We start from the raw sequence: 16,708 nt of genomic DNA, 5'->3' as shown, positions 1-16,708 counted from the left end.
ATCTGAACCTTGACAAGTGCATGTTTCAGGCTTATCAATTAACAACAGGAGGGGTCACAGCCATAAGTCCAGCTGTCATGTGGTATTAATGCTGCCCATTATGGACACAAGCAATTTTCACCCATGTATTAATTATATGTTTTAAATTTGATAACACCAATGTGTTTCGTGTCCCCTAAACCTCCAGGGATGTATACAGTTTAATACTGGCAACTTCTAATTGTGGGAAATACGAAAACGTCTTTTAAAACTACATTTCCCAGTAGAGACGTGCCATAGAACATGTTGCGAAACACACAATAGGCAGCAAGTGTAATTCTGGGGGGGAGGGCCGGGCTGGACCCGTCCAAGTCCAGTTTTGGATAGTCTGGCGTGGTTCCATTCCATTTCAAAGAGCTTTGACGCTCAGCGTAACCTTGTCACACTGCCACTCCAATATCCAATCACAGAGCTTGAGGGCTAATCACGGGGTTTGTAAAGCAAGGCGGATGTTGTAGTCCCAAACGATAGCTGGGGATTCTGGGTAGTGTAGTGTCTTCGGAAACTCTGTCGTGTCTAAACTCCGAAAAAACAATTTGTTTCTCCGAATCGAAGGTTAAAAACACAAAAGCATTGTACACAATTTAAACCAATCAATATTGTGTAATTAACAAGGATAAACTGATGTTTTTTAGTGGATGAGTAATGGAGATATCACTGCGTAATCATTTGACAGTGTGGGGAATACTTCCGGTTTTATTATGAAAACTTCGAGACCGGAAATACTGTTTTCACCCACGCTAACTTTACATGGAAGTTGCCCCATATACAGTACACGTTCTCCTGGCGAGACCTCAAATCATCTTCGTATATCTATCAAACTGTAGATCCTACACATCCACTGGATGTGGATTATAAAAGTACAATATACACTGCTCGCTAGAAATCTAATAAAAAAGCATTTTAATGGCCAAACTATTCCACAATTTAGGATTTTCCAGAGAGGGTTATTTGTGAATAAACGACCCTCCGGAGCGTTTGCAATCGACAGGAGCATGTTGTTTCTTACACGACCACTAGAGGCGCTACACTTTAAAACGTGTCTCTGGGTCGTATTTAGCTGCTGAACAATCGACCTATATGGTCGTTTTTTGTAGGAGGACAGGATGGTTAATTGACTTAAAACAAAATTCAAGTCGTACTGTAGTAAGTAATGCAATTGGCTTGATAACTTAATTGTTCTACACCTTGAGTTAAGGATTTCAAGTCCACTCCCACTTAACATGCCTGGACAAGTTCCGACAGTTAAGACAAATAGAAATATACAAAGGACATTTTAAGGTGAGTGTCATCTTTTGTCATTCAAATACAGTAGAAAGCCTTGTAGTTGCACTGTATAGGCAAATTGCTGTTTGACCAAAATTAGTCAACCCAGTCTCACGGCATTTTTGATCTATTGATTCGTGTTCACCAACACCATTTTCCCCTTTTTTTCGTGTTGCACAGTACGATTTTAAAAGCAATACTATTGGTAATGTGTTTCGTGCCTGCAGCACGTATTTTTCTCCGGTCGGGTCGTGGAAGACCGGAAGCTGTGTGGTTCATAAAAACATGTTCTTACTCAATATCAAGCCACAATTATTGCTTTTATTTTAAATCGTATAATTTCGGACTTTTGTTGCCGTCTGTGAGGAAAATAAATGGGGCTCAGAGCCTCAGAATACTGAAATTCTTTCACACACAGTGACGTCACGAGCTACCCACAATGCAACGCGCGCCATATATATATATATATATATATATATATATATATATATATAAATACGCCATTTTCCTGGAGGTGCAAATATCCTGGAGGTGCAAATATAAACAGCTAGCTAACGTAGCCAGGCAGAGCGCACTAGGTTTTTTTTCTGAATTAACGACCGAAGAAATTGCTGCATGTCTTCGGATTACATCTCTGGACTTGAGGGGTGTGCTCTAGGTCGTTACCAGCGTAAACTAGAGCTGTGTGGGTTGTCGGATTGCCCTTACAGACTGCCTACAGATGTATGGAAAAACGACCCTCGAAAGTGGCCTTCGTCAATTTTGGCTGCATCTACGTCTAATTTCTGGAAACACCAGGTGAATACCCCACTTGTCACAATAATATTATCATGCCATTGCATATACAATATGTGGTATTTTAGAGTTGACTAGATATTGATTAAGGCAATAGACTATGATATGCAGTACAGGAAGCTTAGCAACACCTAGACGGTTTACAGCTAAACCCTCGGCCTGCTTGCACCTCGCGTAAAATGGCGGATACCGGAAGTACGGTGTCGCCCTCGGCCCAATACCCGTATGTGTGTGTGAAAGAATCTGTATTTTTTAAATCTTTTTTTCGTTCTAATTTGTTATTCTTTTCAAAATAACACACTGTTATTTACTCACCAATAAAACACAATTATCCTTGCTTTTATTTATTGGTTTAATTCCATAATCTCGGGCTTTTTTGGCGTCCGTCAGGAACTGAATTTCAAAATAAAAATAACCGGAAACAGACGAGCGATTACTCAAGATCCTCAGCTATGGTTTAAGCTCGCTGATTGGATGTTTTAGCCGCAATGCATGCTGGGATTTGGTGTTTATATGATATGAAATCCGGAAAACATTTAAAAAGAATAAAAGAATACTTAATTCCGAGTGTTGTAATACACGGTTAGGCTGCATTACATATTACAGATCTGCCGTAGTTCTTTATTTAGAGAGCCCTGATGAGAAGACCTTTGGAAAAACTGGAAGAAATGGCGCTGAAACTGAATACTTGACGTGGATCATAAATATATCAACAATTAAACAACATCTTCAATTTCTCTTCACACAATACGTCTCCTTGCAGTATCAACACTAATTCGTCTGACTTTTACATTTGATCTAATTCATCCATCCATCCATCCATCCATCTTCTCCCGCTTATCCGTGGTCGGGTCGCGGGGGTAGCAGTTCCAGCAGAGAGCCCCAAACTTTCTTTTCCCTGGCGACATCAACCAGCTCTGACTGGGGGATCCCAAGGCGCTCCCAGGCCAGCGAAGAGATATAATCTCTCCAACCTGGTCCTAGGTCTACCCCTTGGTCTCTTCCCAGCTGGACGTGCCTGGAACACCTCCCTAGGGAGGCGCCCAGGTGGCATCCTAACTAGGTGCCCGAACCACCTCAACTAGCTCCTTTCAACGCGCCAACTATCAAATATTTCTCCTGATTGTTGGCACTTGACAATCACCTTACCTGAATTTTACTCAGGTGTAACTAAAGTCTGATTTAAGGGTTGTTTATATTTCACATCATTAATCAAAATCTACAAAGTAACTCAAATAAGTGTAGTGGAGTAAAAATATCAGGTTAACCTCTGAATTGTAGTGGAGTAGAATTACAAAGTAACAATGAGCTGTCATGTGGGTATTAATGCTGCGCATTTTGGACACAAGCGATTTTCACCCATTTATTAATTATATGTTTTACATTTGATAGCACCGATGTGTTTAATACTGAAAACTTTCAGTAGAGACGTCCCATAGAACATTTTGCGAAACACAATAGCCAGCATGTGTAGTTCTGGGGGGGCGTTCGATTCCAGTTTTGGATAGTCTGGCGTGGTTTCGCTCCATTTCAAACAGCTGTTTGACGCTCGGTGTAACCTTGGCGCACTGCCACACCAACATCCAATCCCAGAGCTTGAAGATTAATCACGGGGACTGTAGTCCTAAACGATAGCTGGGGATTATGGGTAGTGTAGTGTCTTTGGCCATCCTAATCTCCTAGAGGCCTACGTCTGTTTCCGGTTATTTTTATTTTTAAATTCAGTTCCTGACGGACGCCAAAAAAGCCCGAGATTATGGAATTAAACCAATGAATAAAAGCAAGGATAATTGTGTGTTATTGGTGAGTAAATAACAGTGTGTTATTTTGAAAAGAATAACAAATTAGAAGGAAAAAAAGATTTAATAAATACAGATTTCAGTATTCTGAGGCTCTGAGCCCCATTTATTTTCCTCATAGACGGCAACAAAAGTCCGAAATTATACGATTTAAAATAAAAGCAATAATTGTGGCTTGATATTGAGTAAGAACATGTTTTTATGAACCACACAGCTTCCGGTCTTCCACGACCCGACCGGAGAAAAAGACGTGCTGCAGGCACGAAACACATTACCAGTAGAAATACATTGCTTTTAAAATCGTGCTGTGCAACACGAATCAATTGATTAAAAATCGTGTTGGTGAACACGAAATGCCATGAGACTGGGTTGAATTAGCAGCCTTTTAACTGTGAATAGTTCTGTGAGAGAATACAAAGTAGTAGAGGCTACTGTGAGAGTAAAAATACTTTGGTTGATATCGCCAGAGGTGGGAGTAAGTCCTACATGTGCAAGTCATGAGCAAGTCTCAAGTCTTGACCTACAAGTATCAAGCAAGTCCCAAGTCACTGTGATGAGAGTCAAGCAAGTCAAGTCAAGTCATTGCTCAGGTCAAGCAAGTCAAGTCAAGTCATACGAAATTCTGATGAACAAGCCCAGTTTCCGCATTTCAATCAGTGGTTATGAAAATAGATTTAACCCACACTATGATCTTCATTACATACACAGTTAATCATTTGAAATCTAATTTAGACCAATGAAAATCATTTTAGATTCATATTAACCCTAGAACTGTAGAAAATATAGCTAGGACTCAAAAAGTCTGTTCAAAAAGGCAGAATTCCAGGTAAGAAAATTATATATGGCATTTGCCATTACAGTGTACACATATTTAATTTAAATTTCTGTTAACACTAGAACTGCCAATAGCGTTAGCACCTACATAGATATCATTTTCAAATCATTTAATTTGTTCCTCTTCATAATTTCCTTATAAACTAAGTAGGACGATATTTAAAACTCACTTAATTGGGTTAATTTAGAAATTGCTTCAGTTTATCATCATAATAATAATAATAATAATAATAATACTGCATTTTATTTATATAGCGCTTTTCACAACTCAAAGACGCTTTACAGTATGAGGGACGGTAGACAAACAAGGACAGGCAAACAAGTAAGTATAGTAAAATAAATAAATAAATAAAAAGGCAGTCAAGAGGAAGTTGATTGAGAGGGGGGGGGGGGGGGGGGGGACTTATGGGTAGACAGAGTTGAAAGTAGGCTTGTTTGAGACACATTGCGGCTCGCCTCGAAAGTAGACGAGAGTAGCCGATCGCAGCCGGGGGAGGTGTCAAAATGCTCGTCTTAAGTCGGACAGCTCGGACTCGGAGTCGGCTTGACTGGCTGGGTTTGCAATGGCGGAAATTGCGTTGGCGTTTTTCGTTGCAGATGAAGTGGATGCAATAGAAATCCCACATGTATTGTATGGAGAATGGCATGATGAACACCGTCTGCGGAGGTAATTACGTATCTTTTAATTTTTTAATTTGATAGGGACAGAGCATGTTAATGAACATCAGTATAAAATACAAGAAGTATAAATGTGTTTGAGCAAACGTGCTAATTTACATCCGTAGTAGGCCACCTAGGCAGGTAACAAAAACAGATACACAATATAATACACAAGTAAAAAGACAAAATATATTGTAGGCCACTACATGTATCGAGGCCTACTACTGGCTGCATCAGTCTAAATTAAAAAGTATGATCGATTATCCGGACTGATTACTTTACTCTACAGATCACAAATTGTGCAAAATTATGACACTATCAGTCTTTTTTAGTCCAATGGGATAAGATAAAAGCTACTTTACTAAAGATATAGAAAGCAAGCAAGATAGTAGTACAAAGATACAATAAATAGACAAGAATACAACTGAAATCAAGTGAAGATAATATAGGCCTACAGCAGCAGCAGTTATATATATATATAAAGAATGTTGAATAGGTCTAATGATTTATGGTCATCATTTGCTCCAAAGGTCCAACAATTTGTGGAAGAAGTGGTCCCACAGTACAGTCCTTCAGACTTCAAAAGTCATTTCCGATTGTCCAGGGGACATGTGGAAGTATGTGTGTGTATATATATATATATATATATATAAAAATAACATCAAATATGTATTATCTGGACTGGTGATATTAAAAGCCATTTATTCCTTTCTACCAAACAGGATGTGATGACGACTATTGGCCCGTTCTACTGGAACAGACAGCACAGTAAAGTGCCGTTTCAAACCAGTGTTCTTGCCTGTCTGTGGACTCTATCAAACCAGGAGTCCTATAGGGGGGTTGCTGATCGTTTCAATATCACCAAATCTACTGTCTGCCTGCATCTCCATGAATTCTGTAGTCTTGTCACCACATATTTGTCTCACCACATTTCCTGGCCCACAGGGCAAGCCCTACATAATTCTGAGTTAGGATTTCGTGCAGCAGGATTTCCCAACACTGTATGTGCGGTAGATGGATGCCACATTCCTATTGTGAAACCACACTGTGAGAACCCAGTAGCATACATCAACAGAAAACAGTTTTATTCTGTTGTGCTTACTGGGTTCTGTGACAGTAAACGGAGATTCTGTCATGTTAATGTGGGCCACCCTGGTAGCTGGCATGATACACGGGCATTCCGGTTGTCTGCTGTTGGAAGGCTGCTTGATGAAGGTCCCTGGTGCCTGAGGGAATGCACATCATTGGGGACTCTGCCTACCCACTATTGCCTCAGCTTATGAGGCCATACAGGGACAATGGCCATTTAACTGCTCGGCAGCGTCGTTTCAATCAAAAATTAAATGTTGCACGCGTGGTCATTGAGCATACCTTTGGCCTACTGAAAATGAAGTTCAGGAGGCTCAAATGTTTGTACATGAAAAACATTGCAAACATTAGCACAGCAGTCACTGCCTGTTGCATACTTCACAACATGTGCTTGGAGGAAGGGGAAGCAATTGAAGTTGATGAGCAGGTTGAAGCTGCAGATAACAGAGCACCGCATCCCCAGAACCAAGATGCAGTGTTGCACAGAAATCAGATTTGTGACCTTTTTTAAAGACACCCCCCCCACACACAAAACCACTGTCATACTCTTTGTGGAAGACATTTGTTTTTTATTTCCTTTCGTTTTATGCCCACAGTATTGAGTATGTAAGTTGCTTTGGATTAAAGCGCCTAACAAGTAACATGTAATGTCATCCAAAATGATTGGGCAAGTAAAAAATAAATGCATATATATGAAAACTAGATATGGTCATTTTCTGCACATGTCAAGAGCAGTTGACTATCTTCTTTGAAAATGAAATAACTATATGTACACATGTACTTGGCAAATAAATAATAATCATTGCATATAAACATTGTGAACACAAATACAAATATTACAAGGCAATTGCCAGGGATGAAATAATAACACAACTGCATAATGAGGAAAATAAATAACTAATCTAAACAATATTACTTCCATAAACAAACTGAGGTGGTGTTCTTTATAAACAAATTAATTCAGGGAATACCCAGTGTGGGGGAAATTATGGCTTGTCCTGCAAAAGCTCAATGATGCGCTTTTGTTGGCTCCCAATGGACTTTAACTGGGAAACAACTTCTCCCATCGCAGTCAACATTTTAGTTTCAAACCTCCTCCTATTTCTCTCCTTCAGCCTTCTCCGGCGCTCCTGTTCTGGCCGCACCAGTGTCTCCAGTGCACTGGTCCTCCTCTCCGAGTGGGCCTCATACAGGTCGTAGAAAGAGGGATGGGAGACTCGAGACCGGATTGATCTCGGCTGAGTGGTGGGCAGGGTCATGGAGGGACCAGGCTGGGCCTCAGAGGCACACGGCAGTGTGGTGGGCAGGGTCATGGAGGGACCAGGCTGGGCCTCAGAGGCACACGGCAGTGTGGTGGATGGTTGTGAGGCAGTGGGAAATAGAGGGGTGGAAACAAGAGTGCCTGGAGGTGCGCTCCCAACACCGCACCTCCCAAACAGGTTGTCCATTATCTGTGGAATTGCAGAATTGTTAAAATGGAAATTTTGCTTTTACCAACTAGATGTGCAAGAACAAACTTCTTACCCCATAATATTCCCACGTTATGTTCCCCTCTCCTGTTGAGGTACAACGGTCCTTGGCCCTTTTGTAGGTGGTCAAAAGGTTATTCAGTTTTTTACAGATTTTGTCTGAGGAGAAACTGTATCCCTCCTTGCTGAACTGCCGTTGGAGAATTTTATAAAAACCGGGTTTGGAGTGATAGTACACCTGTTGGTGTGTTTTTGTCAGGTCCAAAAGCAGCAGTATGGTGTTGTGTGTGAAATCTGTTAAGACACAAGTGTTAGTAACTCAAACAAATAGCATTTGCTGTTTAGATCCTCATTTTAGTTACTGTACCTTGTGTTGCCTCAAGGTGTTCTGACCGGCTGGAGGGGGATGCCAGGTGAGGAGTGCCAGCTTGGGATGTAGCAGGCCTTACAGGAGCAGGCCTTACAGGAGCAGGCCTTTCAGCAGGAGCAGGCCTCTCGTCAGGAGCAGGCCTTTCAGCAGGAGCAGGCCTCTCGTCAGGAGCAGGCCTAGCATCTGAAGACAGATCTAAAGGGACTGTGATTGAGAGAAAATTAAATATTTGTTTACAATAAACATGAATATGTCATTTGTTTGATTTGCATTAAAAGACAATACCATTTTTGATTTAAATGATAGATTACCTTGTGCATTTGTTGCAGCCCTTGCTTGCTGCATAAGTGCAGCTGCTAAACTGTTATCTGAAAAATAATTTACATCATTTAAAATGATATCCAGATTGTTGGAATGCAATTTAGTTGTTTACTCACCATTTTGTAGTCTTTGGAAAATGTCTTGTGAGACTCTTACAGTGATGTCTCCCTGTCCATCACGCAGTGTAAGTGTGACACTTGGGTCCTGCTTTGCTGTTGCTTTTTGTACTTCACCGGAGTCAGTTTGAAGTATCAATTAGTTTATTCTGCAAACCATGGAATAAACAGACAGATCAACAGTTTAGCCACAGTTCAGTGAGATGTTGCTCCAAAGCTAAGAATCCTCTAATACTTTTACAGTGATCGTATAGTGGTATCATTTGTTTAGAGAAAAAGGATTCTAAATACAAAGAAACTCAATAACATTTATTACAAACATAAAACTATTTAGTTTGTAATTGTGACAATAAAGATTAATCAAATTACTTAGATGAACAGTATTCAATAAAACATTTAACAGTTCAAAATAAACATACCTGCAAACCATGGAATAAACAGACAGATCAACAGTTTAGCCACAGTTCAGTGAGATGTTGCTCTACAAAGGAAAGTTTCACGTCAGTAACGTAAATGCCACGTGCACTCCTCCACAACGTTAGTGGCTAACTAGTTAGCTGGAAAACGGCTCACTCTCAGTTTATGTACAATTCTTTTAAAAAGTGATACACTACAGAATCTAAAGACATTTAGCTAACCAATAAATGCACAGATTATACACAAAATAGTACACGTAGATCACAATTATTATTATATCTACAACTGAGTGAACAGAGCAACAACTCACCCAAAGCTAAGAATCCTCTAATACTGACGGATTCCCAAAATGCACCACATTCAGCGCAACACTAGCTTCCGGTTGCGGCTTTTCAAAATAAAATAAAATAACAAAATTATGTCTGTAGTCCCAGTTTAACAGGATTTAATAAAACAAACATTCATTCTTTACACTGTTACATACACCCCCCTTAAATTCTGTTAAACTCCAGGCAAATACTGAACATCATCAAGACAAGAGGGTAAGAAAAATAAAAAAATATTTGTGGTGGCTGTTTAAGGTGAAACCAAATCAAAGACACAAATTACAGTCGATACAAAATCCTCCCATAGGGAGTGAAAAAGGATAGGGAGGTACCAGGCCCAATACCTTTCTCAGACCAGCAGAAGATGCCATTTACACCTTCAAAGCACCTCATCTAAGGCAACACACATAGCATACCCACAAATACTACTCGGATATAACCCATACAAAAACTGGTAGAGTATCCTGACTGCTTAAACCTCAAATATCTTGTGGAAGAATGAAAAAACTGAACTAGTAACAGATGAGGTATCTTCAACCTTCTGTGCTGCCATCTCATATATCAACTTTTTAGGAGGTTTGACATGCCTCCCACATCTAGTAGTGACTGAACCACCACAGCCCGCATGAACACTATGGGGTTGCGTGCAAATAGCATTGGTTTCATCAACAACTTCTGTGAAAGTTAAACGAGAAACACCAACTGAGTCTGGGTCAGTCAAGTCAGCAGCACTCACAGGGTCTGGGTCAGATGGAAGAGTCACACTGTCAGGGTCTGGGTCAGGTGGAAGAGTCACACTGTCAGGGTCTGAGTCAGATGAGTGAGCATCACTGGCAAGGACTGGGTCGGGTGAGTGAGCATCACTGGCAGGGACTGGGTCGGGTGAGTGAGCATCACTGGCAGGGACTGGGTCAGGTGAGTTCATGAGCCAGTCCACAGTGCGATCGTGGCCATCTTCATTGTCCACATGCACAGAGACTTGACCACTTCCACATTCCTCATCCCCATTATCTGAGTTGACAAACGAGGCAGGAGTTTCAACCTTGTCCATGAAAAGAAAGTCAACCGGGAGAAGCAGGTTCCGATGCACAACTCTCTCTTTTCCAGATTGGGCATCTCTTATCCTGTACACGTTAATCCCAGCCCTCACCGACACAACATCATAGGGCGTAGAAACCCACTTGTCAGCAAGCTTTCTTTTGCCCCTCTCACCACGGTTGGCCAACAAAACTCGATCACCCACAGCCAGCGGAGAACCCTTGACTTTGTGGTTGTAAAGCCGAGCATGACGGGCTTGCTCCTTAAAGCTGTGATTTTGAGCAATCCTTGCAGCTTCACACAAGTCCTGTCTCAACTGAGAGACAAACTCATTATGGCTGACCACTCTTTCATCCTGAAGCCCATGCTGGAACACAATGTCAATAGGGAGACGTGGCACCCGGCCAAACATGAGGTAAAAAGGGGCAAAGCCAGTTGTCTCATGTACTGTGCAGTTGTAGCAAAATGTCAGCATCTGTAACACCCGGGGCCACCTGGCTTTCATTGTTGGGGGAAGGGTTCTCAACATATTCCCCAGCGTCCTGTTAAAGCGTTCTGTCACGCCATTACCCATGGGGTGGTAAGGTGTGGTGTGTGACTTTTGCACTCCCGCCACTTCCAAAAGTTCCTTAATTAGTCTGCTCTCAAAGTTGGCACCCTGATCTGAATGGATTCTCTTGGGAAAGCCGTATACACAGAAGAAATCATTCCATAACCGGCAAGCAACATGTTTTGCAGACTGACTCCGACAGGGGAAAGCATGTGCCATTTTTGAGAAATGGTCAGTGACAACCAATACATCAACTGTCTTCTTGTCACCAAGTTCAGCTGTCCAAAAGTCAATGCACACCAGTTCCATAGGTTCGGATGTCTGAATGCTTTCCAGAGGCGCCCGGGCTTCGGGTTCAAGTGTTTTGCCAACAACACATCTCTCACATCGTCGCACATGGTCATTTATATCTCTTTCCATGCCAGTCCAAAAAAACCTTTCCCTAGCAAGGAACAGTGTTCTCGCACGGCCCTGATGACCAGCATTGTCGTGGAGGCCAAGGAGAATCTGAGGCTTGAGATCATCCAGCACAATGAACTGGGAAAGCTTTTTGTTCAGTCGATGGCATGTTCTCATTCTGTACAAAATTCCATTGTGGACTTTAAGCTTTCTCCAGTGTCTGAGGAGTTTTCTGACGCCGCCTGGTTCAGATGTTGCCTCGCGTCTGGTAGGTTTCCTCTTTTGATGCATATAGAACAGGACCCTGCTTATGGTCTTGTCTTGCTCCTGGAGATTCAAAAGCTGGCTCTGAGGAATAGGAGTGGAAGAGTCTTCCTCAGGCAACTGTGGCAGTGATAAGTTAGCACTGGGTAGGCCACGATCACCATGAGCCCTCAATGCAGCTGACACTTCTTCTGAGCTGATGGAACTTCCCACAGACTGGTGAACAGGTCCAGCACCAAGGTCAGATGACGTTGACCGAGTGTCTTGGACAACCTGGCAGTTGTTTGTCAGCCGAAAAACATCCTGCACTGTGCCCTTGACAACTCCATTGACTCCGTCCAGTAGTGCAACATATGGCTCTTTCAACAAGCGGTAACCAACACATGACTGGACAAAAGGCTCACGGCTCAAGGCATCTGCAACAATGTTTTTAACACCCGGAACGTACTTAAGATCGAAGTTGTATGCTGCAAGCTTGGCCACCCACCTTTGTTCACAGGCATCCAAACGTGGTTTTGTCAGAATGTACGAAAGGGGGTTGTTATCTGTCCAAGCGGTGAAATGTCTCCACTTCAACCAATGGCTGAATTTGTCGCACACAGCCCACTTCAGCGCCAAAAACTCCAGCCTGTGTGCTGGATAGTTCATTTGAGACCGAGTCAGCGTCTTACTTGCAAAGGCGACAGGCCGTGCAACTGTCTCACCAGGTGACACTTGTGACAAGACGGCTCCAATACCATCAAAAGAAGCATCAACAGCGAGGATGAAAGGCTCATTGAAGTTCGGGTGAGCCAACGTGACACCATGAGTGAGCTCACTTTTCAGAGTTTGTAATGATTCCTGACACGCAGGTGTCCAGTCATTAGACGTTAGAGCTGCTGGGGCCGAGGACTTTTTCTTGAATTTCTTGCCTTTCTTCGCATGTGATTGAACTTGTCGGCCAGAAATGAGTCTGAACAGAGGTTTGGCCTTCGCAGAGCAATCGGCAATGAAATGCTGATAATAGAAGACCATGCCCAAGAATGACCTGATCTTCTTCCAGGAAGGCGTAACACCATCGCTCTCCATCAACTCTGCTTCCCCCACATCAGCAATGGTCTTCACTTTGTCAGGGTCTGTTCTCACCCCATCTGGACAAACAATATGACCCAGAAACTTGACTGAACTCTTCAAGAGATGACATTTCTTAGGGGCCAGCTTGAGGTTGTGATTTTTCAGACGGGAGAACACCATTTCCAGTCGTTCAAGAGCCAGCTGTTCATTAGGGGCAAAAACCATCACGTCGTCAAGGTAACAGAGTAAGCTGCTGAAGTTTTCATCTCCGAATATTGACATCATCATCCGCATGAAGGTTGCGGGACTGTTGAGGCATCCTATTGTACTCATGGAGGCCGAAGGGTGACGAAAAAGCTGTGTACTTTTTGTGCTCCTCATGAAGTGGCACGTTGTAGAACCCAGAAGTCAAGTCCATGGTAGAGAAGAAGACATTTCCTCCCAGTGCAGCAAGAGCATCAGCTTGATGAGGCAATGGGTGTGCGTCTTTTACAGTCTTTGCATTGATCCATCTGAAATCATTACAAATGCGCAGACTGCCATCCGTCTTCCATACCAAGACCAATGGGGATGCATACTCACTGTGAGATTTCCTGATTATGCCCTTTTCCTCCATCTCATTCAGTGCAGTCCTCAGCTTCTCATACTGGCTTGGTGGAACCCGGCGGTAGGGCAAGCGAAACGGCCTCTCATCCACAAGGTGTATTTTGTGGACAAAGTCTGTAGCCTCCCCACAATCCATCTTGTTTCTGGAAAAGATGGACTCATACTTCTCAAGAAGCTGAAAAAGTCTATCTTTCCACTGCTCAGACACCTCACAACTCTCCAAGTCCAAATCTTGTAGCCCCAGCTTGTTTAGAGCGTCCTTTCTTTGTTCAGGGGTCTTTGTTGTCGAAGAGCACTTTGAGACACTATGGCTCTTGACTGAAACCGCAACTGCAACACATGGGAAGACATCTGCAATCTTACAGTTTCTCCTCAGAGTCACCGGCTCACTGCTTGGGTTAATCAGTTTGAGGGGAACCCACCTGTCACCCCACAGAGGTGTGAATACACGGCCAACCAACACATTTCTGGGCCTTGATCTTGAGTTAGTCGGTTCAACAACCACTGTGCTCCCCACTGACAAAGGTGGGCAATTTTCCCCAGACAAGGTGTTCACACAGTGGTTCAAGAGTAAAACTCTGCCTCAACTTCACTGTGCCGATCTTGTCAGGCAGGGGTCCCCCACGCCATTTCTCAGAGTTGGAAAGCAGGGACAAAAATTGGCAACAATCATCATCTGCAATGTCAACTGGTGTAGCCAGAAGTCTCCAATAATCGTCAGACTTTTTCATCAGATGTATGAGAATCTTGATAGCATTACTACCAACAATCATGTCGTCTGTTTGTCCAGGGATGACTAATGTTGGGATGAGCAACTTGAACCCATAGATTGTCACCTCCAAATCATAGACTGCTGTCGGGTAGATATGGTGACCACCAGCACCAACAATGTCATCAGCAGGACTTCTCTTCAAATCAGGGCATTGCTGCAAGAGGCGTGCAGCTGCAACTTCTCTCAGAGAGCATGACATAGAGCCACTATCAATCATGGCTTTCAGTGGAACTCCACCTGCAGCACTAACATTTGTGTAGAACAAGCTGTCGGATTTCTGAAGTTTCTGCGTCATTTGGAAAATGACAGTCTTTCCAGACGGTGCAAAGGAACAAAGAGATTCATACAAAGACTCCAAGTCATCACTGTCACAGCTGGGAGGGTCACTATCATGATCCACACTGTCCTCCCTGAAGTGCGGACCCATTAGTTTTCCGACTGTGGGGGAGCCGCAGGCGACGTACGACCAGGACAAGTAAGCCTAGAATGGTTTGGTGAGTGGCACTGAAAACAGAGTCTATGGTCACGACAGTGGTTGAAAGTAGAGTGTGCAACGTCATGACAAACAGAGCAAGGCGTCTCATGCAGCCCTTCAATCCTGGGACGTCTTGGGCCAGACTGTCTGGCTGGACTCGACTGAACAGGCCTCTGCAGAAGCACCTTCTCCAGCATGCCAATAAGGCGTTCCAGGGTAGCAGAGTCTGTGGCGTGTGCTTGTGGTGCACCCTGTTCCCCGGTAGGTGGCATGTGTGGCATAGGGGTAGTATGCTGTGTGTTCACCCTTACCTTCTCTTCAGTTACCTTACTCATCCTGGATGTCTTCACTGAATGATACTCATCTAAGATGTCCTGAACCTCATGAGCAGTCCATTTGTCCATCGTCTTGGACCGAAATGTCATAGAAAGCTCAAGGGAGGGACAGTTCCTTATGAACATTCGAGTTACTTCTGTGCCAGGACTATCGAGCGTCTTGCCCTGCTCCCTGAGACGCTCAATGGCAAGATCCACAGCACGGTGCAGCCTGAGCCAGTAGTCAAATGCATCCTCACCTTTCCCAGGCAGTGTGGTGTAAAAGTCTGCTAAAGGGAGCTGTGAGCATGGTGCAGAGTCAAAGTGCTTTCTCAGGAGACCATAGATAGCTTCAGGTTCACGTGTGATGTCTATATCACTGTTTCTGGTACCAAACCTGACCACGTCTTTTGCTTTGCCTCTTAGATGGGTAAGGATCTCCTCAGCCTGTTCCTCAGGTCTCAGGTTGTTTTTCCTAATGAAATCCCTCATGAGTTCCTCCCACTCTCTGACTGAAGTGAAATCAGAGCTGTCTCCTTTAAAGCATGGGGGATCTTTTAGCTTTCTGTGGGATACAAGCTGCATGTGAGAGGCACCAAGCACGTTTGAAGTCGACATGTCAACATTTACTGGTGAGGTGGCAGTATTGGTCAGAGGGGCACTAAGAGATGGGCTTAGTTCAGTCATAATGTTCTGTACTACTTTCTGACTAACCTGCTGAAGTACATCTCCCATCTGATTAGCAATCTCAGTAGCAAGGGCATCAGGGCTAGGAATAGCAGTGCTTGCATAACGAGGCTGATGTAAAATGCCTACAGAGGGGCTAAGAGAAGGGGGGCTACATCCCTACTGGCCAAAGTGAACCCTGGCGTACCCTGACTATCCCCCATTACAATACCACGCCCACAAACAGGGGTCTCAAACATAGGAGAACCCAACATTCCCCTCCCCCTGCCAAAACTAGTTCTCCCCAGATTAAAAGTCATCACGAAAAAAAAAAACGACAAAGATATTCAAAATACAAATGTCAAGCACAGATCAGTAGCAGATACAAAGAAACTAAAACAAACGCCACATGTGCTATACATATAGAGCCAAAGTACTGTGTCCACCTGACAACACGGAGGAGCAGCAACAGCAGAAACAGTCCCCGGGCCGGGCTGAAGAAATCACCATCCAGCCGGAGAGTCGACGGGTCACGGCACCAATGTGACACTTGGGTCCTGCTTTGCGGTTGCTTTTTGTACTTCACCGGAGTCAGTTTGAAGTATCAATTAGTTTATTCTGCAAACCATGGAATAAACAGACAGATCAACAGTTTAGCCACAGTTCAGTGAGATGTTGCTCCAAAGCTAAGAATCCTCTAATACTTTTACAGTGATCGTATAGTGGTATCATTTGTTTAGAGAAAAAGGATTCTAAATACAAAGAAACTCAATAAAATGTATTACAAACATAAAACTATTTAGTTTGTAATTGTGACAATAAAGATTAATCAAATTACTTAGATGAACAGTATTCAATAAAACATTTAACAGTTCAAAATAAACATACCTGCAAACCATGGAATAAACAGACAGATCAACAGTTTAGCCACAGTTCAGTGAGATGTTGCTCTACAAAGGAAAGTTTCACGTCAGTAACGTAAATGCCACGTGCACTCCTCCACAACGTTAGTGGCTAACTAGTTAGCGGCTAACTAGTTAGCTGGAAAACGGCTCACTCTCAGTTTATGT

The 16,708-nt window shown here is 43.1% G+C and overlaps 1 protein-coding gene and 1 long non-coding RNA gene across 2 annotated transcripts; one reads left to right on the top strand and one right to left on the bottom strand.

The window, feature by feature from the left end:
* Nucleotides 1-5,168: 5,168 nt before the first annotated feature.
* On the top strand, nucleotides 5,169-8,420 carry LOC139433163 (uncharacterized). Its single transcript, XR_011642733.1, has 4 exons — nucleotides 5,169-5,400; nucleotides 5,924-6,010; nucleotides 6,116-6,161; nucleotides 8,335-8,420. It is a non-coding gene; the product is annotated as an uncharacterized lncRNA (long non-coding RNA).
* LOC139433162 (uncharacterized) lies at nucleotides 7,000-9,014 on the bottom strand. The gene is made up of 5 exons (XM_071202046.1): nucleotides 8,759-9,014; nucleotides 8,633-8,689; nucleotides 8,319-8,525; nucleotides 8,007-8,245; nucleotides 7,000-7,933 (listed from the first exon to the last, which is right to left on the bottom strand). Exons 2-5 carry the CDS (start codon nucleotides 8,664-8,666, stop codon nucleotides 7,469-7,471), a joined length of 945 nt encoding a protein of 314 aa, XP_071058147.1. The 5' UTR covers nucleotides 8,667-8,689; nucleotides 8,759-9,014; the 3' UTR covers nucleotides 7,000-7,468.
* Nucleotides 9,015-16,708: the final 7,694 nt, after the last annotated feature.

Source organism: Pseudochaenichthys georgianus, unplaced genomic scaffold (assembly GCF_902827115.2).
Source record: "Pseudochaenichthys georgianus unplaced genomic scaffold, fPseGeo1.2 scaffold_1042_arrow_ctg1, whole genome shotgun sequence".
Taxonomy (NCBI): Eukaryota; Metazoa; Chordata; class Actinopteri; order Perciformes; family Channichthyidae; genus Pseudochaenichthys; species Pseudochaenichthys georgianus.
Note: the sequence above shows the minus strand (reverse complement) of the source record. Positions and strands in the feature narration are given on the sequence as shown.